At 37.1% G+C, this 22158-nt stretch overlaps 1 protein-coding gene across 5 annotated transcripts in view; it reads left to right on the plus strand.

Annotated features, from left to right (window-relative positions):
- The window catches only part of LOC111862272 (patronin), a 101962-nt gene that overhangs the window by 25527 nt on the left and 54277 nt on the right, over positions 1–22158 (plus strand). For 4 of the 5 annotated variants that reach the window (XM_023847527.2, XM_023847524.2, XM_023847525.2 and 1 more), the window contains exons 5-10: positions 1410–1660; positions 3444–3553; positions 8765–8875; positions 18008–18134; positions 19599–19854; positions 20981–21554. In XM_023847527.2, coding sequence (XP_023703295.1) covers positions 1410–1660; positions 3444–3553; positions 8765–8875; positions 18008–18134; positions 19599–19854; positions 20981–21554 — 1429 coding nt within the window. The remainder of the gene's footprint in view (positions 1–1409; positions 1661–3443; positions 3554–8764; positions 8876–18007; positions 18135–19598; positions 19855–20980; positions 21555–22158) is intronic. The other variant, XM_023847528.2, reaches the window with a different exon arrangement.

A 22158-nucleotide genomic window follows, 5' to 3' on the forward strand; every position in this document is an offset into this window, starting at 1 on the left:
GAAGATGTGAAGTCAGTGTAGCGAGGTTGTGAAGTCTGCAAATATGCGAGGCCAGTGTAGCACAGACATGCATGTAGTGCAGAGAGAAACAGATGTGAAATAGCATGGCTGTCTGATTTATAAGTAATTCAGTACAGGCTGAGAGAAGACTCCAGAAGTGTATGCTGCAGTGATGTTATAGTGAAAGAATTTGTTTACAGAGAACTGACATCAGGATCATGAGTGGTTGCTATCAGTGAGATAGTAAATGCTGCAACCATTGATAAACGTTACAATATTATATCCACATGTATTTGTGTCAGAGCACAACAGTGTAATAGCAACTCATGGGTGATCATGCTAATAAGAGAGGTTCTGCAGTACCACATATATCATACGAGGTACTGCTATGAAGTGAACATTAAATTAATGGTTGTGAAGCGTGCAAGAAAGACCATCACTTGCTCTGCAACAGATATTCAGCATTACCGAAGTAAATGTCTGACACAGGAGGAAACAGAATGATTGAAGTATGGCAGTTACATATTGTCATGTGTCTGATGTTCCACGACAAATAATTAATGAGTTTTGGCTTAGAGGATGCTGTTTTATTGGACAACTTGTCCACGATTACAATTCAAATCACTATAATCACTCTGACATGACTTCTTCCATGTGATTGAACCTGACTAGTCCATTGTCTCTGATCACTTCTGACTGTTGCAATCTACCCTTTTAAAGTCCAAGGGGTGTTACGACCGATGGTCAATCAGTTTCTTGGTGTCTGGGGCCCAAGATCAGAATTTTTGTTAGTGTCAGACAGTTTCAGGTTTGTTGGTGTGGGCAACTTCTATGAGAAGAGGGCGGGTCTGTTCAATACAGTTGATGCTGGCTCTCACCAGTGCAGTATTTCTCACATTATAGTTCCCATATTTATATCCCCCAGGAACAAGGTGGCCCAGTTATTCCCCCAGGCACTGGGTTCCCTTTTTGGCACCTCCTATGACTTGCAGGGCTACAGTGGAGGTCCTGACACACTGACTTGCTTGTCCCATTGGTCCTAGTTATATAGCCTCAGGAAAGAATTCGCAGAAAACATCTTTTCTTGCAGCTACTATATTGCCGAGTCATGCAGCTGCTGTGGCGGACCACACAGAAAACACTGCTTCCGACAGTTCTTTTGTTGCATGATATCACTGCTGTCACAGAGACGCATTTATTGTGCCATTGCCTAGCAGTGTGCATCAGCTTTCAGAATATATGTCACAATATTTTTTTTCTCCAAACAGATTGTGATCAGCATAACCAAATACTTGATTTAGGTTATTCAGTTCCATCCCATACTCAGTCCCATGCACTTCCCTTCTTGCATATTCTAGTTGTATATAAATTAGAAGTGATCATTATGACATGATTGTTTTATTTTTCAGGCTGATAGACTGCGTGCACCAGACATACCTCCAGTCCGAGAACTGACAGATCTCTGTGATGGAATTAGTTTAGCTACACTAGTATCATTCTACTGTCCAGAGGAGTTGCCATGGACGGATGTTAACGTCAGCTATTTACCTAAAATATCTGATTCTCTTCAGAACCTCATGCTGGTTTATAATTTTTGCTCCCGTAGTCTACCATTTTCTGTTTTCCATATGATGCCAGAAGATGTAACATATATGCGAGGGTATGTATGTCCCATGTACTGAGTGTCTAAGAAATGTAAGCATCCTTTGAATGTTCATATAATTTGTTTTAATACATGTAGTGAGATGATACTAAGCAGTGATACATAATAATGTAGCTAGATGTCGTTGGTGTTGTGTTCTGTTTTGTTGCATTCAGCTACATGGCATTTCCTTATGGATTAAAATGGTGGGACTTCAAGTTTGAGTTTGACTTTGAGTGGGATTCATAAGGCTGTTGGAAAACTGAGAATGGGAAAGAGATACAAAGGTGTTATAGAAATGTATTTGAAGCTGAACCACCAATACATTTGAGTAGTTTCAAACTTGTATGATATGACATTCTCACAGTGGTGAATAGGAAGATAGGGTATCATGGAGTGTGGTCCACATAGTACTATAGTTACCAACATATTACAATACCCTGAAGATGGAGGCAGCAAGTTCCTCCAGATTGTTATATTTATCTACCTGACCAACTAGTGTACAATCTAGAAGACTGTAATCTTCATCTGAAGGTTGTGTAATAAGTTTGAGTCAGATAAAATGGTTCAAGATATACACAAAGTTCATTCTAGAAAATCTTTCATGTCAGCTTATAGTGAAAGTGCTTGTAAAGTGTTACAGGGTTTAACAGAAACCCTTAGAAAATTTTCTTAAGGCAGTGTTCTCATGAGACTGCACTCCAGCACACTGTGAATTGGAAATCATATTTACTGAAGTTTTTGGTCTCCATGAATGGAGATGATCCAGAGCATCAGGTCCTATTTTGTGAATGGTTTTTAAGTATGTATAATAAAAATTCTTTCCAAATTGAATCATTAGGTCTAATAGTACTTTCAATTTACACAATTGTGTGTACTTGTCGAAAGAAAATCAAAATGGGACAGTAGAAAAACAAGTTGATATACCAACGATAAGAGTGAGCTATGGTCTGTCTCTCAAAGAAGATGGATGTTGTGCCCCTACAATGATGCAAAAGAAACAGATTGCAGAACCACTCATATTTTTTCCCATGTATATGCAGAAAGTCAAGTTGTTTTTGTGACGCCACTATTTCTGCTGCTATGCCGCCCAAGAAAAAACAGTAGAAGGAGGAAACACAGAAGTGGACAGATAGACTGTGTACAGTGCTATGCATTCACATAAATCATTCAATATCTGCAACTTCAAAATAATTACTCTCTTGACCAATAAATAAAAACCACTGTATTTTAGGATATTGTGTATACAGTGCATAACACACCAGTGAAATCCACTTGGTTTACATGGAAATTCAAGCTGAGTGTATAAAATTCAGACCTGATTAAGGCACGTGCTGTCCTAGACAGCAAACTCCTCTTGCTGGAGAAAGTGTTGTGTTGGCAGGAATGTTATCTGTAATGATTTACACAACAGGATGCAACAAAATATGAGGTGAGGGTTTGTGCAACGAAGAAGTAAACAAAGCTGAAAAGGCTGATGTGCTGAATGAATTGATATAGTTTGAAAATGTTGATGAAGGAAACCTTGAAGACTGGCTGCAAAGTGATGTATGTGAACCTGGCTTCCAGTACATAACTTATGCATATATTATTAGTATTGCCACAGAGCAAGGGAAATTGGAAGAGAATGCGGATGGGTGAGAATGAAGAAAAAGGAACCAGTGACCGTGTTTGGCAACGACAGTTTAAGTAAACTTCTATATTGAGTTTTATGTTTTAGGAAGTACTGTGTTCTTGGTTACTGTCTTGTACACAGGCTTTTGAATATTATTTTGTGAATGTTACCTTGTTTGTTATGTAGGTCAATGAAGCAGAATCTAGTGGTTTTCCTGGCAGATCTGTTTAATGTGCTAGAGATTCATCCTGTGAAATGTGTCCGATTTCCAGGCACTGACAAAAATTTAAAAGAAGGTAAGACACTTTTTTTGTCTCAGTATATGCTGGTAATAGTAACACCCGTAGTTTTACAGATGCCATTATCTGCACAACATAGACTTTGTCTGCTTATTTTTGGAAAATCCTTTGGGTTGTTTGGAAAGGCTTAATTCAGACAGAGATTGCGACATTGGTATTGGAATATCCTTTGACTTCTCTTAACAAAATATAAAGTTCTTGTAATACATTTCAGTATTGTAGAATTTAAGTTGCAGTATTTGAAGGAAATGTTCAATATTGGGAAGTTCTCTTTAGGGGAATATGTTTAAAATTATTTCAAAATGGAATGAATAACAGAACCAATGGAAGTAAGCCAGGACAGAGCTTGAAGTATTAATTTACACTCACTCGGCAAGCAGTGAATAATTTAAACATCTTGTTCCAGTACTCTTTAAACTTCTTGTCTGTGAAAATTGACCGTCATACTACTATTTTCATGTCTTTATGCCTACTGTGGTATTTTATTTATACGGTTGACTGAGGCAGTAACATGGCTGACTTGTATTTGGGAGGAACCTTGCTCAGGGTTATGAACTTTTTTTTTTGTTTACAGATTTTGTGAAAGTTTTCCTCACCCACACCAATTTTACATATCTATATAATTCATTTTTACAGTGAGTAGTAACTCTTTGGCAAATATTTTTGGACATGTAATTGTTCATTATTGTTCATGATTTATTGCTGAAACACTTTTTCTCTATGAAGAACAGTTCATTAAAAGTTCATGGGAAGTAGAGTACAAATCGAATATATCTGGCTGCACTGGTTCATTAATTGTTATTGTATAGTGAAGAAGTGTGGCTGGATTTCATATGTCAGAAGATTGTTACATTTAATTCATAACAAAATGGAACTAAAGTTACATTCTTCTTTTCAGCAGATGGAATTGGTTTTGGTATCACTCAGAAGCTTATGAGTAGCAATTTTAGTGCTGTTAAATGTAGGATGATATCTTGTTCATTAAATCATTTATTCTGTCATAAAATTAAAGTGATTTGTATAAACTGTATTTTTTTTTTTAATATAAATGACTGTACACATAGAAAATAGTGTCTTCAGTGTGAAACATATTGGATGTGTCCTACTCTTTCTGAGGTTATGTGTCACAGTCTAATGATAAAATTCTGTAGCACATCATGGAGAGTTTCTGTGGAGATTGAGAGCAGTTGTTCCTGTATTGCCTCTTTCAAATCATTGATTGTGTGAGGCTTAGTACTGAATGCTTTGTCTTTGAGGTATCCCCATGAAAGAAAGTCACGTGTGTTTAAATCTGGTGACTAACATGGCTAGCCAGCCATTCAAAACCTTCACCACGGACATGAGGAAATGTGTTGGGGAGTACTCCTTTTTCCAGATCTTTCCTTAAAAAGTCCAGCACAGTACCAGCTGTATTATGAGCCCATGTTCTGTGATGTTTAATCCAGGCCTCAGAGGTATGAATACCATCATAACCCATGATTAGTGGAAAAGAATCACTCTGCAAGTCATTAAGGTAACTCCAGAACTATCTTTTATAAACACAGTGCAAATGTATCAGTTATGTATATTGTGCATTACACTGTATCGTGTTGAGGGTGTCAGGAATCCTCAGTAATAATCTCTGGATTTTGTAAAGCACAGTGATGAGCATTCTGTTTGTTCACATAACTAACCGCTGAAATGAAAGTTGGCATAATGAGGAAATTTGCTGTGTCTAAAATGTACACTTCATTCTGAAGAAAGCCTGAGAGTACATTGTAAAACACTAAATTTCAGCATTTCCTTAAGCCACTTAAAGGTTAAGATATCTTATGCACACCGTAAGCCTCCATGATGTTTAAGGTTGAAGTGGCACCATTCCTGTGCTGCCAACCTAGTCTCCTAAGTTTTGAACTCTGAGACTGAACAAATTAGAAAATACAAGCAGCTGAAATGATTCGGTGTGTAAAAGTTCACTGTCCATTTGGATCTAAACAGCGTACTCTCAGGTGACCTCAGAAGACAAGACATTCATACCATGTCTGACTAAAAGTAACTGACATGGTGTACTTCTCAACACTTATCATATTATATTTTGTTCTTTCTCATGCATTTTTAGGATAAGACGCGCTAGTTACAGATTGATCAGTGAGCTTTCAAGGTGACTAGATTTCATCGCACAGTTGCTGCCGAAGGCTTGGTAGCACTTGTCTGAATATAATAACTGATGTATGAATTATGAAACTGCATGTCATTTCTCTGGTTTGTTTGTGGTGACTGGATGACACTCTTAGCAGTAATACTGAAATAAAATTACTTGGGGTTGTGGCAAGCAAAATAAGCACACCTGACTATTTCTTTCTCCTGTCTTAATTTTTCTTTCATAAATACTGTATCAGTGAGGGCAACAGTAATACACATGCAGTGAAAAAATATTTTATAATATTCTTTACTAGGCAACGCAATTATTTAAGAGTGCAAGCTACCTCAGGTCATCATTCTCTCTTTGGCTAAATGTTTAACGTTTAGAAAAGAAGCATGTTCTCTTTCAGAGGTATAAGAATTGTTATTTTCTTGACCAATATCCTTTAGTATCATAACCACATTTACCAAACTGTAAGGCAGTGTGTGTGCGTTTTTAACATGTAGTTTGAATATAAGGTGTAATCTTACATTCAAAAACAGAGAAATTCTTAGGAGTCAACCTTGGGTCAATGATTTCTGTGAAAACAGATTCAAATTCATATCAATATTACTAGAATCATTAGATTTACATTACTATATCATTGTAGTCATATTTTGTTTATCCCATTCCTGTATATTTTGGGCTGTAATGTTAAAGCTGGTGGCTCTGTTTTTGTGGTACATTTTGAATTGTGAAACATCTGTCAGGCATGATTCCATTTTTCCAGTGTCCTTCTTCTGTTTATCTGAAGAGAATTTTGCTGGTAGCCATATCCTGGCTTCGGAAGTTGTATTCTCTTATGAAGGTGTTATAGTAATTATGCCCCTTACCAGTAATCAGAATTTCAGTAAATCACAAGAAGATCTTGGGACACCATGTTGATACAATGGGGTCTTACAGTTAGCAGGCTTCTTCATCTTCACAGATTTTATGTGAATAAGTAGTGGAATTATTTTTCAATTAGCTTTACCTGTAAAAAGGAAGACCATGCTGTGAGGTCTTTTTGGAAAGTAATCCCCGATGAGCTGTTAACAAAACAAGCAACAAGGAAAAAACTATTATATGTATATATGTATACGTACATACTGTCATGTAGTATGGGTAACTACAGACGAGGTATGGGTTGGTGACTGGATTTATTCACAACTTGTACACACAACTCAGAACTACAAGCACTTACAGTGCTATCGCTGATCTACACACTCTACAGATCACTACAGCACACGCTAAGCCTTAGTCTTTTATAGTCTTCCATAATCATTGCTTGGTAACAACTCTCAACAGTGGAGATTCTTCAGCTTCTATGCTTACACTGTTGCGCGCTGGATAATACTACAACTGAACTCATTGCACCAACTGTCCTGGTTATAACACCTCGATACGGACCACATAGAAAACACCGTTTCCAACCATAACTCTGTTGTTGTGTGTGTGTATTCATTGCCACGGGAAAGTGTTTACTGACCTGCTGCCCAGACGTGGCCATTATTTACAGAGTCATTGCATAGCAATGGATCTGTATGCCACAGTACTTCAACTACTTCTTAACATATTCACCACCGGAATTAAGGAACTTTTCATGTTGGGGAATAAGTTTTCGTATGTCTGTGTCAAAGAAGTCTACTGTCTGTTACCTCAGCCACGTTTTGACACCTTTCATCAGCTTTTCATTATTGCTGAAGTGCTGTGATCCCAGCCAGTTCATCAGGTAGGTAAACAGGTTGGTAATCACTCAGTGGGATCAGGGCTGTAAGGAGGTTGGTCAGACAAGTCTCAATTGAAATGCTCCAGCAGTGCTCGAGTGTGAGCAGCTGTATGCAGATGTGCATCATCATGGAGGAGCACTACACTGGATGTCAGCATTCCACACCTTTTGTTCCGAATGGCCCTACAGAGTTTTTTTTAGTGTTTTACAATTTGTGATGTTATGTAGTCCTTTGTTGCATGAATTCCACCATCAGCGCTTCTTTCATGTTCTGTCCAAGAAGACAGTTGCTTTCTGGCAGGCAGACAACATTTGTTTAAACTTTCTCAGCTTGTTTGGTGAATGTGTATGCATCCACTGCTTTGTCTGCTCTTTGGTTTCAACATTCACACATGAAAACCAGGTTGCCTCATCTGTTAATCGTACATCATGTTTGAGAAATTCATCACCATCTTTGTGGTATCACTCTGAAGAAGTCAAAGCTGAAGCCATTCTCTGCATTTTGTGCACACCAGTGAGCATTTTCAGAACCCATCTGTGCAAAACTTGTGACAGTCTAACCTAACTCTGATAATCGCATAGAGAACAAATTTGTGGAAATTAACACAAATATCTGAAATTTTGAAGCGCCATCTTTCACGTTGAACAAGATCATCACTCACTACAGATGGCTGGCAACTTTGCTCTTCATCGTAAATGTTTGTTTACTCATCTTTGAAAATTCTAAACCATTGTCTTAGAGTTCCTTCACTCATTACTTTTGTCCATAAACTGCAATGCATAATTCACAGTGGATTTTCACATCTGGCAGGTTTGTCAATCACAGGATACAATGTAGCTCACTCTGTAGAGACAAGAACAAACACTAGGTGACCAGTTATTGTTGGTTTACAAGGCAATGAGTCATGTGATGCTACCTTGCATGCGCGAGCTTTCCCCTGCCCCTACATTAGTTGCCTAAAATAAATGGAGGTTACTTTCTGAATATCCTTCATAAATTTGGGGTTATATTAAAGCCATGTAAATACGAAATGAACTTCAGAATGACATGTCCAATTTCCCTGGCATTGATAGACTAACGTTACACTTCCAAATTGATATCAGTCGCTTTTTGTACAATGTTATAACCTAATGACATTTCATTGCAGAAGACTGAACTGGATAATGGCAGATAGCTCAGCACTCTTAACTTGAAATGTCTGAAAGATGAGCTTGCAAGCACTGCAACTTTCAGCTTATTATTCTACTTTAAACATGGCTGAGAAGTGCATTAGTTGCCCATCACTGTACTGTATTGCTTTTTATTATTAATCTTTTCACTGTGCTCTAACTTTCTCAGTCTACCCACGGAATAGCCAAGGGGTAGCTCACAAGCGTAGCTTCCCACAGTCAATATCTGCAATCCCTGATCTGCGCAGTAACCTTGGAGCTCATTCGAGCGGTTTTACAGGTAGGAGCATTCTCCACCACATGTCATAGATATCAGTAGCTTTAATATAAAGTGAGCTGAGGGTAATATTCATTTGATATGTTGAAACATAATTTGCATTTTCTTTTGTTAGTGAGAAAACTCTGCTTATATTAAAGAAACTAATCAGATATGAAATGTGGAGTCTTCTAGGCCATAATACAATGTTGTAATGGAAGTTTTTTTCGATGAGAACACAACATTGGAATGCAGAATGCTTCAGACTACATGTGGATTTCCCTGAAAATTTTGAATCATGTATAGCTGAACGTGCTCTGTTTTGAATCTGCATATCTGAGAAAGAAATTTGCTTCTTCATATATTTTAATGGTTTTTGTATTGTGATTTGAACTTGAACTGGGGAAATCAGTTTTCTTGAAATTAGTATGAGACTTAGTTTCGCTTGAAAATTAACTGTCATAACCAATGTAAACAAAAAATTTAACAAAATAATTTGAAGTACCAGAGGAGCACTAAAATGCAACTGTAAGAAAAGTGATATATTAAGTGTGGAAAATGATGTTTATAAGTTTTCACTTTGTCCTCATTGAATGAAGAACTTGCCAAGAAATTTTGGCTTGATTGGAAGCATTTAAAATTTGTAATCGGGCTGGCACTATGTGGTATCACTCTGACATGCTTTGAATGCATTTTACTTGGTAGTAGATTATGTTCTCTTCTTTTAAAAATTCTGATTTTGAGTATAGCTTTGCATTGTGATATGTCAGGGTTGGGGAAAAGTCAAGTATAAGTGCTAGAAGAAACTTTGATCTGATTGTGGTTGTAGAAATGCCTTGTGTCATAATACTGTAGGTAGGTAATGAAATATATTCATATTACATTTTGTCTTCTTATGGTGTTAAATTCACTGAAGTATACTATTTTGAATGTCATCTCTCATGCAGTAGTTGCAGAAAATTTTGAAAATAATTTCTTTGTGTGAGCTTTTTGTAAGATTGAAATTAACCCATTGAGGTTGTGTTTTTAGTTTACATTAAAGCCCTTCATATGTGTTTTTTAATGTTCCGATTGGTGTTATTTTGTGTGGCCCAATTACAATGTCATGTCGTTAGCATTGCATGATTTGCATTGTGTATTGTTTATGATTTTGTTGCATGTTGACCATGCTAGTATGAAATCAGAAGAAGAATACAGATTACAAATTTCACATCTAATTGGAGAAGATGAAATTGATTCTTGGATTTGGAGTTACATATTTTGTTGGGTTGCCAAATATGAAAGAAATTACATGACGTAACAGCGAAAAAGGCACATTGAAATTCAGAATGGAATAATTTTTTTCATATTTTTATCCAACACCCCCATTTTTCCTTTCTGTACTTTTTGTATTTCTCCCCCTTCTATTGTAACTGATTGGTATTATGTTGAAACACTGAATTAATCTATATTAATATATATCCTTAAGGTGTCATATTTTTAACATAGACCTGCCATCTCTGCGTGTGAAAACTACATTTATGTGCACACCCGCAGTCAGTAATAAACCTTATTCCGATATATATAAATTACATATCATGTAGGCTGTGACATAGCTCAGATGGGTAGGTACTGGCTTCTCACCACAGAACCTCAGGTTCATTCCTGGGTGACTGCATGTGAGATTCATAGTGGGATTGGAGCAGGTTTTTCTCATGTTTTCCTCTGCTATTAATTATTTCACCATTGCTCCATACTTACTTATCACTGTGCCCTGATGTGTGCATTAGCTCTGACTGGACAGTACATTGTCAGATTCTTGGTATTTAACTTTGGGGCTTTGTCTCTTACTGGACACTTGCCTGATTACGGAGTAAGGAAATTAGTACTTACTGTGTCATGAAGGTCTGTGATAGAAAATGGCATTTAGGTGCAAATTTTGATATGTGTGTACTCTTCCCACATCAGGAACACATGTTAGAATTGTCAAGTTGCTTTAGTTTCACGCTGTGTAGATGATATTTTGTGAGACAGAAATGTAAAGAATGTGTAGAAATTACCTGTGTCCATGAAGCAGTCTCCTTGATATCAGCAAATTACGAAGTTAAGAAATTTTGTGGCTTACATGGAATCTGAAGGTCCATAACCATGTTCATAAGAGCTTGGCAAACGTCTCTATCCTGAGCCAGATGAGTTCAGTCATCCTGACACTGTTTCTTTAATATCCATTTAAATTTCTTTCCTCCCATCTGTGCTGTGGTCATCCAAGTGATTCTTCCCTTTATATATTTAAATTAAAATTCTGTAATCATTTTTCATCTCTCTCATGCATGCTGCATGCCCCACCATCAGATAATGCTTGATTTGAGTAACCTAGTAATATGTGGTGAAGAGTATACATATTATAAATTGTAATGAATGTTGTCTGGCATGCTTTATTACACTTTATTAAATGTGTATGGTGTATAATATAATAACTCTAGAGTAATGAAACCTTGTTAGAAGACATTAATCTGTTTATTAATTATTAATTATGGATTTATAATTTACCCCATTGCTTCAGGATGTAGAAGGGTTAAAGATATTATGAAGCTTCATATTACTCATTCTTGTCCAGCCTTTTGCTACGTCCTTCTTCTTAGGTCAAATATTTTCCCCAGTAAAATAATATGTATACTGGTTTTAAACAAGTTTTGGCTGCAGATTAGGCATACTCTTCCCAAAAAAAATCAGGTTGATGGAAAAATAGATTTTCCAAAATTTTTGGACTTTGACATTAGATGTGTATATGTTTGCAGTTTGCCAAGCTCTTCTGCCATTAAAAATTATCCTCTGAAAGTCACATAAATGTTTTGCTGGTAGTTTAATTGTACTAGTATTTCATAAATACCAAATTTAAGGTGGTAGTGGACTGGATCATAAATAACAGCCAATTAAGTAAAACATTTCTAAAATGGACTTGGGTGTAAAATGTAAACCAACCTTTCTGAAAACATATTTTCAGTCCCAAGAAAATAAACTGAAAACCAATATCAAATTGAAGAAAGCAGTCTTCTGGGATTTGGCACCGTGTATATGTGGTGTTAACCGATGTTTTGGAGGAACGTATCACCTCCATCTTTTTTCCTTCTACCCTGAAGATGGAGGCGATACGTTCCTCCGAAACGTCGGTTAACACCACATATACATGGTGCCAAATCCCAGAAGACTGCTTTCTTCATAGTCGCTCCCGTGAAAACCTCAAATTACAATATAAAATTACTTATAAGAGACATACAATTTAATTTCAAAATACAGTTCCTTTGGGAGTTATTTTAGATGCTGTCAGTAGCTAGACTGGATAGCATCAAATGGTAGGATGATACATGCATAATAAATTGGAGAAGGTTTGGAAGGAAATGGCCATGGACGGACCAAGTTACTCTCATGGCATTTGCTTGGAGTGTCTGGGGAAATCCATGAAAAATCTCGGTTAGAATAGCCAGTTTCATGGCTGAGATTTCGACCTAGTGCATCCTGAATAGAAGTGTAGAGTGTTAGCACTATACCAGCCCACTTGGTCAACACTAAATTAATTAATAGTTTAATAGACAATGGCCTGGTTAAATATACATTCTTCTTACATTCATTTGTATTTTTTTCTGTGCTGTACTTTATTTTACAAAGAGCATTCTTATCACAAGTAAGGAAGAATTATGCCCATCTGTGTTTCATAAAAGATCTCGATATATTAGTGAGTGTAAGTCTGGAAAGATACAAGGTCGAATGAGTGAAAAGTGAATGTGACCGCGCGTAATTATACAGCCGTGTTCATACACCTGAAGATGGCCTCTTAAGGTCGAAACATGTAGTGATAATGTGATCAAAAACGTGTTGTGTAGTCGGTAAATTCACTCTACTATTGATTAAACACACAACAGGATGCAAGAAACGATTAAAATCCATACTCATTATGTTTTGTTTCTGCTGTTAATGTTTGTAAAGTGTCTAAGTGGAAACCTGTCTCAAATGGAAGACTGTTGAAGTCTATTGATACACTGTTATAAGTAGGTATTATACTGTAATTTGCTTTTAAGTATTCAGTATTCCAAAAATACCTCTGAAGGGTTAGGTTAAGATACTGGTATGTTGCACGGCATTTGATGTTTTGCATCGAGTATAATTCAGTTTGCTTAGCATGTGAGGTATGCATTTCTGCATGTATTGACTACACTTATAGGTTGTATTTATGCATGTAAGCAGTACACCTACAGGATGAAGTAGTCAATTTATTTTCAATTCTGTATTGCATATCTTGTCATAAACATTTCATTTCCAAAAACATACTTTGTTCTAAGAACTGCTTGCAAACAAACCCCTTGTAGTTATCAACATGTATGCTGGATTTAATAGAAGTGAGAAAAGTGCTAGATGAAGTCATAAAAAAAAACAAGGAGAGTATCTACAGTTTTGTTCTTGGAATGCTCGTGGAGAAAACAGGTTTTATTTTTAAATATTACCTGCATAATTTTTGTATTTTTTTACAGAAATGTGTTGTATGTGCAATTAAGTAACTCTCCTCCTTCATTTTGAATTTAAAGATGTCTGCCAGATATGAAATATAAGAGTGCCTGTACTTGAAAGTCATTTATTAAACGTAATTGTCAAACAATTTAAAAAAATAAGTATTTGTTTGTAGGATTTGAGTTTTTCACGTCAGTAGTTATGAAGAGTTCTGTCTTCTGGAATGTAACACTATGTAGTCTGTTGAAAATCAACCGACATTGCAGAGGAATGTGTCACCTCCATTGTCAGGGTCGAAGAATAATCCAAGCACGCAGGGTCACATTGCCTTCATGCTGGTTTCTTGTTGGGATTATTCTTTGACCCTGAAGATGGAAGCAACATGTTCCTCCAAAATGTCATTTGACCATCGTCAAGCTACACAATATTATGTCCAGAAGATGGAACTCTCCAAGTTTTTTTTTTTTTCAGTTACTGTCTTTTCACAGTCAATCATGGACTGAGGAGTCAGTTTATATATGTTAAAATAGTGCTTGAAGTCATATGTGAACTCATAAGTGAATGCTCTGTTCTGCTGTTGTTTCATGTACTAGTTTATTCCTGGACTGTAAGATGTACTATATAATTACTAGCATAAAGCCTGTTGGAGTTTTCGTGGAAGTTTAAAAAACTAACTTTGACAAAAATGTCTGACTTCAGTAATGCAATAAATTAGGGAAAGACAGCTGCATTTATACTAATATGCAGAAAAATCTGCACTGTGGTTTGAGAAACTATTTTTTCTTGTGGTGTTACTTACATCTCTAGGTTCCTGGACTCACATACATAATTGTTTTTTCCTTCACAACATGATGGGAAGTCATAGTGTTTTACTTATCACCATCAGAAAATCATAATTCCAAAATATTTTTCTATATAGGAGATATCCCATTTCCTGAGCTTGCCGAACAGTCAAATTTTCCCGCACCAAGTGGACAGAGGGAGCCACCAGAAAAGGCAGAAGCAAAATGGCAGTATCGGTTGAGAAAGTGGAGGCTTGTGCTGTGATACAGTTCCTGCATTTGCAAGGGAAGTCTGCCAGGGAGCTCCATGACCAGATGACCGCTCTGTATCAGGAAGGTGTACCATCATATGACACAGTGGTCAGGTGGAACAGGCGCTTTCATTGTGGACAGACAAACCTCGAAGATGAATCCCAAAGTGGAAGACCATCTCTCACTGAGGAACCAGAAATTATGGCACAGGTGGAAAGCTTTGATCCTATCTGATAGGTGCATAACTATCGAAGCTATTGTTCATGAGATCTGCGTTAGCCATGGGTCAGTTTTCAGCATCATCCATGATGAGTTACACGTGACAAAGGTCGCTGCATGTTGGGTGCCACGATTATTGACACCAGTTCAAAAATAGCAGTGGATGGATGTGGCAAAGAAACTTTTGCAGTTGTGTCAAAATGAAAAGGTGGAATTTTTCAGCCACCTGATCACGATGGATGAATCTTGGGTCTATCATTATGACCCTGAAACGAAGAAAATGAGCAAGCAGTGGAAACATGCAGACTCACCACCACCCAAGAAGGCCAAATCCCAGTTGTCATCAGGAAAGGCGGGGTATCATTATTACTGACTGCATGCAAAAGAGCATCACCATCACTGACGAGTACTACTGCAACCTTCTGGGAAAATTGCCAGAGGAAATAAAGAAAAAGTGACATGGAATGCTGGGAAAAGGTGTGCGACTTCTTCAGAATAACGTACCGGCTCATGCTGCTCATGCTATGACGACACTTTCTGCCAGTTTGGGATATGAAATTCTCCCCAATCCACCATATTCACCAGATCTGGCTCCGGCTGACTTCTTCCTCTTTCCACAGCTAAAGAAGCCACTTTGTGGTAAGCGAGTCCAAGACGATATTGACATAATTTTTGCAATGGAGGACTTCCTAAACAGTCAAAATGAGACCTATGATCAAGGTATCCAGCAGCTAATGCATCGTTGGGGAAAATGTGTGGCCTTGCAGGGTGCATATGTAGAGAAGGACTCACAATTTCTTGCATGTGTGTGTCTGTTTCTTCTGAGTGATAATTAAAATTTTATGACTTCCCCACATACAATACTAATGGGTCGGGCTGTGGGCCTATAAAGAAAATTTCTCCACCAAAGTGACCTGACTGGAATTTCATGTACATGAAATTGTAGAACACTATTTAGGCCTATAACTACTCAACTGAGTTCTCATAACACAAATAAAATTGAAAATACGTTATGCCATAAGCTGGTGAAAACTTTTTTTTCAATTAGAGCCTTCACAAAGTCTTCGTCAAGAATTGCACATGTTACCTCCGTTCCATATAGAATGTAACTTTTTAAAATGGGTTAAATATAAAATTATTCCTATCATAAGTAACATTGAAAAGTGTATGTCATGTTGTTCTTTGGGCATCCTGTGCCATGTATTGAAACAAAATACATATTTTTCAGGAGATAGTTCACCAGGTGGGATGTTTCTTACATATATCTCTTGTTTCCCTGTTACATCATTTTGGAGAGAGAGGATAGTTTGTGTAATTGTTGTAGACATTCTTTTGGCACCCCTGTATCTAATTTTGAAAATGGATCTCAATAATTTTCCTAAGGTTCTCTGTTCAAGAGAAACATGTTGTATATTTACCATTTCCCTGTGGTGTTATCAGACGTCCCTAACCTTCTTGTGCCTGAGGGCATGCTTGAAAGTTTAGAACAGAGTACAGACACCAAGCAATTAATGTAACCCGTTGCTCTTTCTATAGGTCAAGAATATATATAGACATCTAGTGTAGGAAAAAACTTTGAAGTACAATAAATCTTAAAGACTGCAAGAGAACACTAATATCACAATTTTTCTTTCCTTATATTGATAAAATGCAAGTATGTATATGAGGTCACCATGCTGTCTGTGAATCCCCCCCTATCAGCTTTTAAACGCCTGAACCCATCTTTGTGAAACTTGGTATATATATTAAGGCACCTGAGCCTATCCCAGTGACATACTTTACAAGTTCCTCCTATCAGTCTGTGTGTCTGTATGTGTCCCCTATCATTGCTAGGCAATGGCTCAGTAAAAAAATTACTGCGGCAGTGAATACACATGCAAAAATTGAAAAATTATTGGACTCGTCATTTTTTATTCTCTGTCATATCAAAGGAAAGTAGGCTATTCTTCTCAGAACTTCCTGGTTTGTACACAGTAGTACATTCCATGCATTGTCACTGTGTACTTATGAGTTCACTGGACATGTATGATAATTGCGTCAGGTGTCTGTAGTTGGTGAATGCCAAGGGGAGAAGGGATGTATGTGCTCCCTGTTACCAAAAGAAAATTTGGTATGCACTCAGTTTATTCCATATCATGAACTGGTTGGCCAGTCAATCGCAGGAAACAACAAAAGCCTTTGTGAGTGCCATGGCATCTGCCGAAATTGTGTTGGGGATTGGCATGCTATAGAGTACATGTTTTGACTGTAAATGGTTGTCATCAGGTGATTACACTAATATCAACCACAAATACAAATTTTTTAAATTGTGAAGATGTATAAAAATATAATTAAAATAATAATTCATTATAATGGATCCAAATTAATTTTACAAAGCTTTGAGTATACGAGTGCTTGCATTTGACTTGGAAGTAAAGACAAACAGGTTGCAGTCTCAGAACTATAATATTTCTATAATGTGATGTTTAAGAGAAGTGGGTGGGACTGATGGATGTTTGGCTATTGAATATATGGCATGCCCATACAGAAAAAACTGCACTTTAATTTCAGAAACCAATTTTGCCATATGTATTGGATACTTACGTTTAACATCTTTAGGTTTCTGGACTCATACATATCATTTTTGTAACTTTCAGACCACAGTGCTTGTGGGCAGGCTGTAGGCCTGTAAAGAAATTTGTATTGTCACACTAAAATAGGCTGTCTTAGAAATTTCAGACACTAACAATTGTAGTACACTGTTGAGGCCTGTAAATACACAAACACACAACCAATGTCTCTTTAACAGAAATAAAACTGAAAATACATCATGCCATAATATAGTGTAAACATGTTTCGTTACCATGGTAAGCCAAGCAAGAAACCAGCATGAAAGCAGGTGGCAAGAAGAGCCACCTTGCTTTCTTGCTTGACTTATTATTCTACCCTGAAGGTGGAGGCAACATGTTCCTCCAAAAATGTCAGTTGACTTTCTGCAGGCTACACAGTATGGTATCCCTGAATATAGAGTTCTTCATACTGTGTATTGTGTGAACTCATCTGATCTTTGTTGTCACTTGTAATGTTAAGTTTTCCAGATTCATTATTGTAGTAGTACAGGTACAGACATTAATATGATCTAAAAGTTTGTGACGATGGTAAATTGTTACAAATAATATGTGTTTGGACATTATCTGTCATCTTGTCTATTTTTAAAAAACCATCCTGTTTCTTTTTAAAACACAATGTTTCAGTGACTGGATTCTGTCCCCATCCTCAGGCAAAACCTGTTCAGTTGGGTCCAGTAGATAGAGCTAGCCCCTCTCTCCAGATAGACATTAAATTTAAAGCTATGATTACACTTAGTAACTTCATATTTGCCATTTAAAATAATTTTAAAAGGACCATCAGTCTTTAATTGTAGTTTTGTTGTTTGTTTCAGTTTCTAAGTCATCTCCTACAATACAAACATCTTTGCCTATCAAAAAGTCTCATTCCTTGCAACATGCTGATTCATATGGGAAGAGCACCAGTGAGTGCCAAGACAAGAGTCATATACAAGAAGAAAGGTAATTTAGAAGTTATTTTAGAATACCCCTGAAATAAAATTAAACTTACCTTCCTGTGCAGCTCTGATTTATTTTCTATAAAAGTTGGAAGACAATCTCTTATTCTTTTTTATGACTAACATGTTTGAGTTCGATGAATTGAAAATGTCAGAAGTAGCTTCCTTATTTAGAGTATTTTGTGTGATGCCTATGTTCTGAAAAAAAGTTTATTTTTTCTGTATTGAGATGGAAACATTTGAAGAGCAGAGCCAAAGTATTATCAGTTCTTCATAGGACTTCTTTGAAAATTTTAATTTAATTGCTGAGTGTCATCTGAAATCATTTTAATGCACTTAAGTAATCACAAAATCGAAAATTTTGAGTGTTGTTAAAACATTCATGTTGTTCTTCTACATTTTGGATATTTTCTATAAATTGAACTACCTCCTTTTCAGCCTTTATGAATATGACAGCTCTTTATTCCTGGAAGCTTCACTAACTAACTAACTAACCAACCAACCAACCAACCAACTAACTAACTAACAAATTTCATGGAGCTGAACCCTTCTTGAGAAGTTGCCAGTTGTGCAGCTGTTCAAGAACTTTCCAGCACTTTATGGAACCTGAAGGTTCATTAGCATGTTCACAAGAGTGGTAACCCCTCTTAAATTCATTTATTCCTCTATACAGTTCTCTAATGTTCTTTTTCTTACTGTTTATTGCAATCTCATTGATTTTGTCCTTCACATATTCCATTGGTTGCTGGCTTCATGTCTTATATTGTTCAGATTATCCCCATTTATTTAACTTGGATTTTGTAACCACTGCAGTTTGACTTGTTCCTTTTGATCTAATAATTCTGAGCATCCTTCGTTAAACCACGGCCTATGTTTCTTTGATTCATGATAACCTAAACTCTCTTTGGCTAAAATTCTGATATTCTGAATGTTACCCAATTATCACACTGAACAGAATCACAAACGGGGCAATGAAAGCCCAAACACATACAAAACAAACCCCAGTAAAAACCCTCATTATGTTTTGAAACTAAGTCACAGAAAATGGGTCAATACAAGCCCAACCACATAATAAAATAAAAATCCCAGCAAAACCACTGTTGAAATGCACCTGACACACCCCTTGCAACAAGGCAGTTGCAACAGCCCTCAACAGATGGAACAAGATTCCGAACAGAATTTAGAATGTGCAACCTAAACAGAATTTCACCACCTACCTCACTGACCACTGGCAGATGAAAGACCAACTTCCAGTTTTCCTTACTTTATTGGAGGGTTTTCTTTTTAAACAAATGGAGGAATGGGAAATAACATGACACTTGGGAATAATAGGATTATGTAAAGTACCGAAGTAATGGCACAGAGACCTCAGGGGGGAGGGGAATACCAGGCCTGCCACTCTTTCCTGGGACATACGAACATAAATATTGCTCAGTATTAATAATGTATATTTTTCAACTTGTTTCAGACATAACAGTAGTGATGATCAGTTTGTCGTGCATCGAGGGCGTGGAGTTCCTACATTAAGCTCAGTTATTCAGGCCGAGGAACCCTTGATTCCTGCCAGGTTACGACCAGCAAAGGAAAAACAGAATCAGGATAGTAAAGCAGAAGAACGAGGAGAGCCGATAGCTGCTGGTAGGCCCAGTAACTGGGAGGATTCAAGGCGAAGTTCCTATGCTGGCAGGAGGTCAAGAAGGAACTCTTTATCGGATGATTCGCAGGTAAGCTGAGTGGTAAATGGATGCTAGTGGAGGGTTATTAAGAAGCTCATATAGAATACATTGCAGTATTAGGTCTGTGTATTTATATTGCCCAAAAGCCTATGAAGTGTAAAATGTACTTTTATGGATTGTTTATGCTATCTGAAGAAATGCACAAACTTTTCACATGCAAAGGAGAAATTTGATATCTTTATAAACTCTACATGTAACACAGTTTTCTTTTGAATTATGACCTGAAATTTCCCTCATCTTGGACCAATTCATGCATTCTTTTTGAATACATTAACATAATCTGCAAGAGATCAAAACGAAGTAGCCTGTGTGTCTTAGAATGAAGCTATGAAGGCATACTGGGAGAATGGAGTTAGAGCTCTACACATGGAGGACTGTGACACTAGACTAAGTTGAGACTAAGGTCAGCTTAGTGTTTCCACAACTTTGTCCTCCCCCTATATCACAGTCATTTGTATTCATTACACAGGAGAGTGTTGGGCCCCTGAGCCAGTCTTTATATGGCAGTGAAGAGTGAATACTCAGGCCTTGCTTAGAATACCTTAGGATATTACCATTGGTACCAAAGGGGAGCAGAGATACAGGAAGGCTATTCAAAATATGGCTGTGAAGTCAAAATAGGGTTGGGCCTAATATCTAGAGGGCAGAAGACTACATTGGGTAGGTTCTGAGAGAGATGAAGAAAGGCAGTTGAACAGTCTGTTCTGTAAAGAAACTGCAAGTATCCAATCTGCAGTAAATATATAATTTGCTTTTATTTAAATTTTATCTGTCACTTCAGTATTATGTTGACATAGGAAAGCTGTTGCAAGAGGGTTAGGAAAACTGTTTCAAGTACAGAGACCATAGGTGGAGTTAAATGAATCAAGTGAAGTGATGTGAAGTGTCCTTGTTTGAGTGCAGTGAAACAAACACAAGCACATGCCCTTTTATAATTTTATATGTTTGGATTTGCACTGTGTGTACCTTGTTTATTGTATGTATTTTGTTTTGTATCGTTCTCTTATGTTATAGATTTTCCTTGTCTGTATCAGTGTAAGTTCTACTGCCACCAGGTGAACACCCAATTGCAGTAAAATAATAATAATAATTTTTTCTGTAATTATGTTTGAAGCTGACTTTGGAGAACTTTGGAGGATCTCAGGAAAACTTGCATTTATTGGGGCGTAACCCAGATAAGGAACCAGCTGTGCACATAGGCAGGAAAAGTGTTTCTGAAACCAGCAACACCGCTGTGCGTACCAGTGCCCAAGATGCTCGAAGTACCGGTGTGGAACTCCTTTTCCAAGACAATGGTTATTCTTCCAGTGAGAAACGAGATGAAGAAAAATCAGAGTGGTCTAATATGGTATCTCTAAAACAAGTTACGCAACATTCCAAAGAAGTTTCAGAACTGTGTGATAAGGTGGAGAGTGATGTTGGGGGAGTTAAACTTGCAACAAGTTTTGCTGAATTATCAAGGCATAAAGCGAGTGTAGAAGTGCCCAAAGGGATCAATATAGTATATATGCAACATGATCGAGAGCAGGATGGCGGTGATTTTCCTCCGAAATCAAGTTTCCTCAACAAGAATGGTTCTGGCGAGAAGAAAACAACATTTGCTGCTCTACCTAGCAACACGACCACATGGCAACAGCAGAGCTCCAGTAGCAGTCAGCTACAACAGACGGAGATGTCATCTACTATAGGTAGGTATTACCTACATTTATATGATCATATATTGAAAGAAACCTGTTGTAGGTTGGTGTTACCCTATTAGATTGTGGTAGGTCTGTGACATAAAAAGTGTAATACTTAATCATTTTATTTATGGAGTTAACTTTCAGAGAAGTCAAGCATAGTTCTGTATATACCAGAGAGTTACAGTCTCAGTAATCATTGCTATCACTTTTATCACTCTGTTAGTAAATAGGTACAATGATAGATTCCTTCCACAACTGTTGCAGTTTTGCCATGTTACAAGCAGGATTAAGGAAATTGTGGATCTCCTCTTTAGATTAATTCTGGCAGAATTCAGTCAGTACCTATCAAGGTTTTGAATATGAGTCTCAGTTTTTTGAAAATCTTGGCTGAGTTACATGTATTACAGTCTACCCAAGATGGGTAACCCTCTGTACATTCAGTTGCTGAAAAAGCAGTACTTCTGTCTTTTCAGAATGTTGTGAGAATGTGCAGGCAGGACACCATTCTCATCATTACGTAGTTAGTTGTAGGTTGATGACTTCTTGAATTCATTTATGCCTTTTGGGTCTTAAGATTGTCATCAGCTGATTTCAGGCATTGAATGGTAGA

The sequence above is a fragment of the Cryptotermes secundus genome, unplaced genomic scaffold (genome assembly GCF_002891405.2).
Source record: "Cryptotermes secundus unplaced genomic scaffold, Csec_1.0 scaffold88, whole genome shotgun sequence".
Taxonomy (NCBI): Eukaryota; Metazoa; Arthropoda; class Insecta; order Blattodea; family Kalotermitidae; genus Cryptotermes; species Cryptotermes secundus.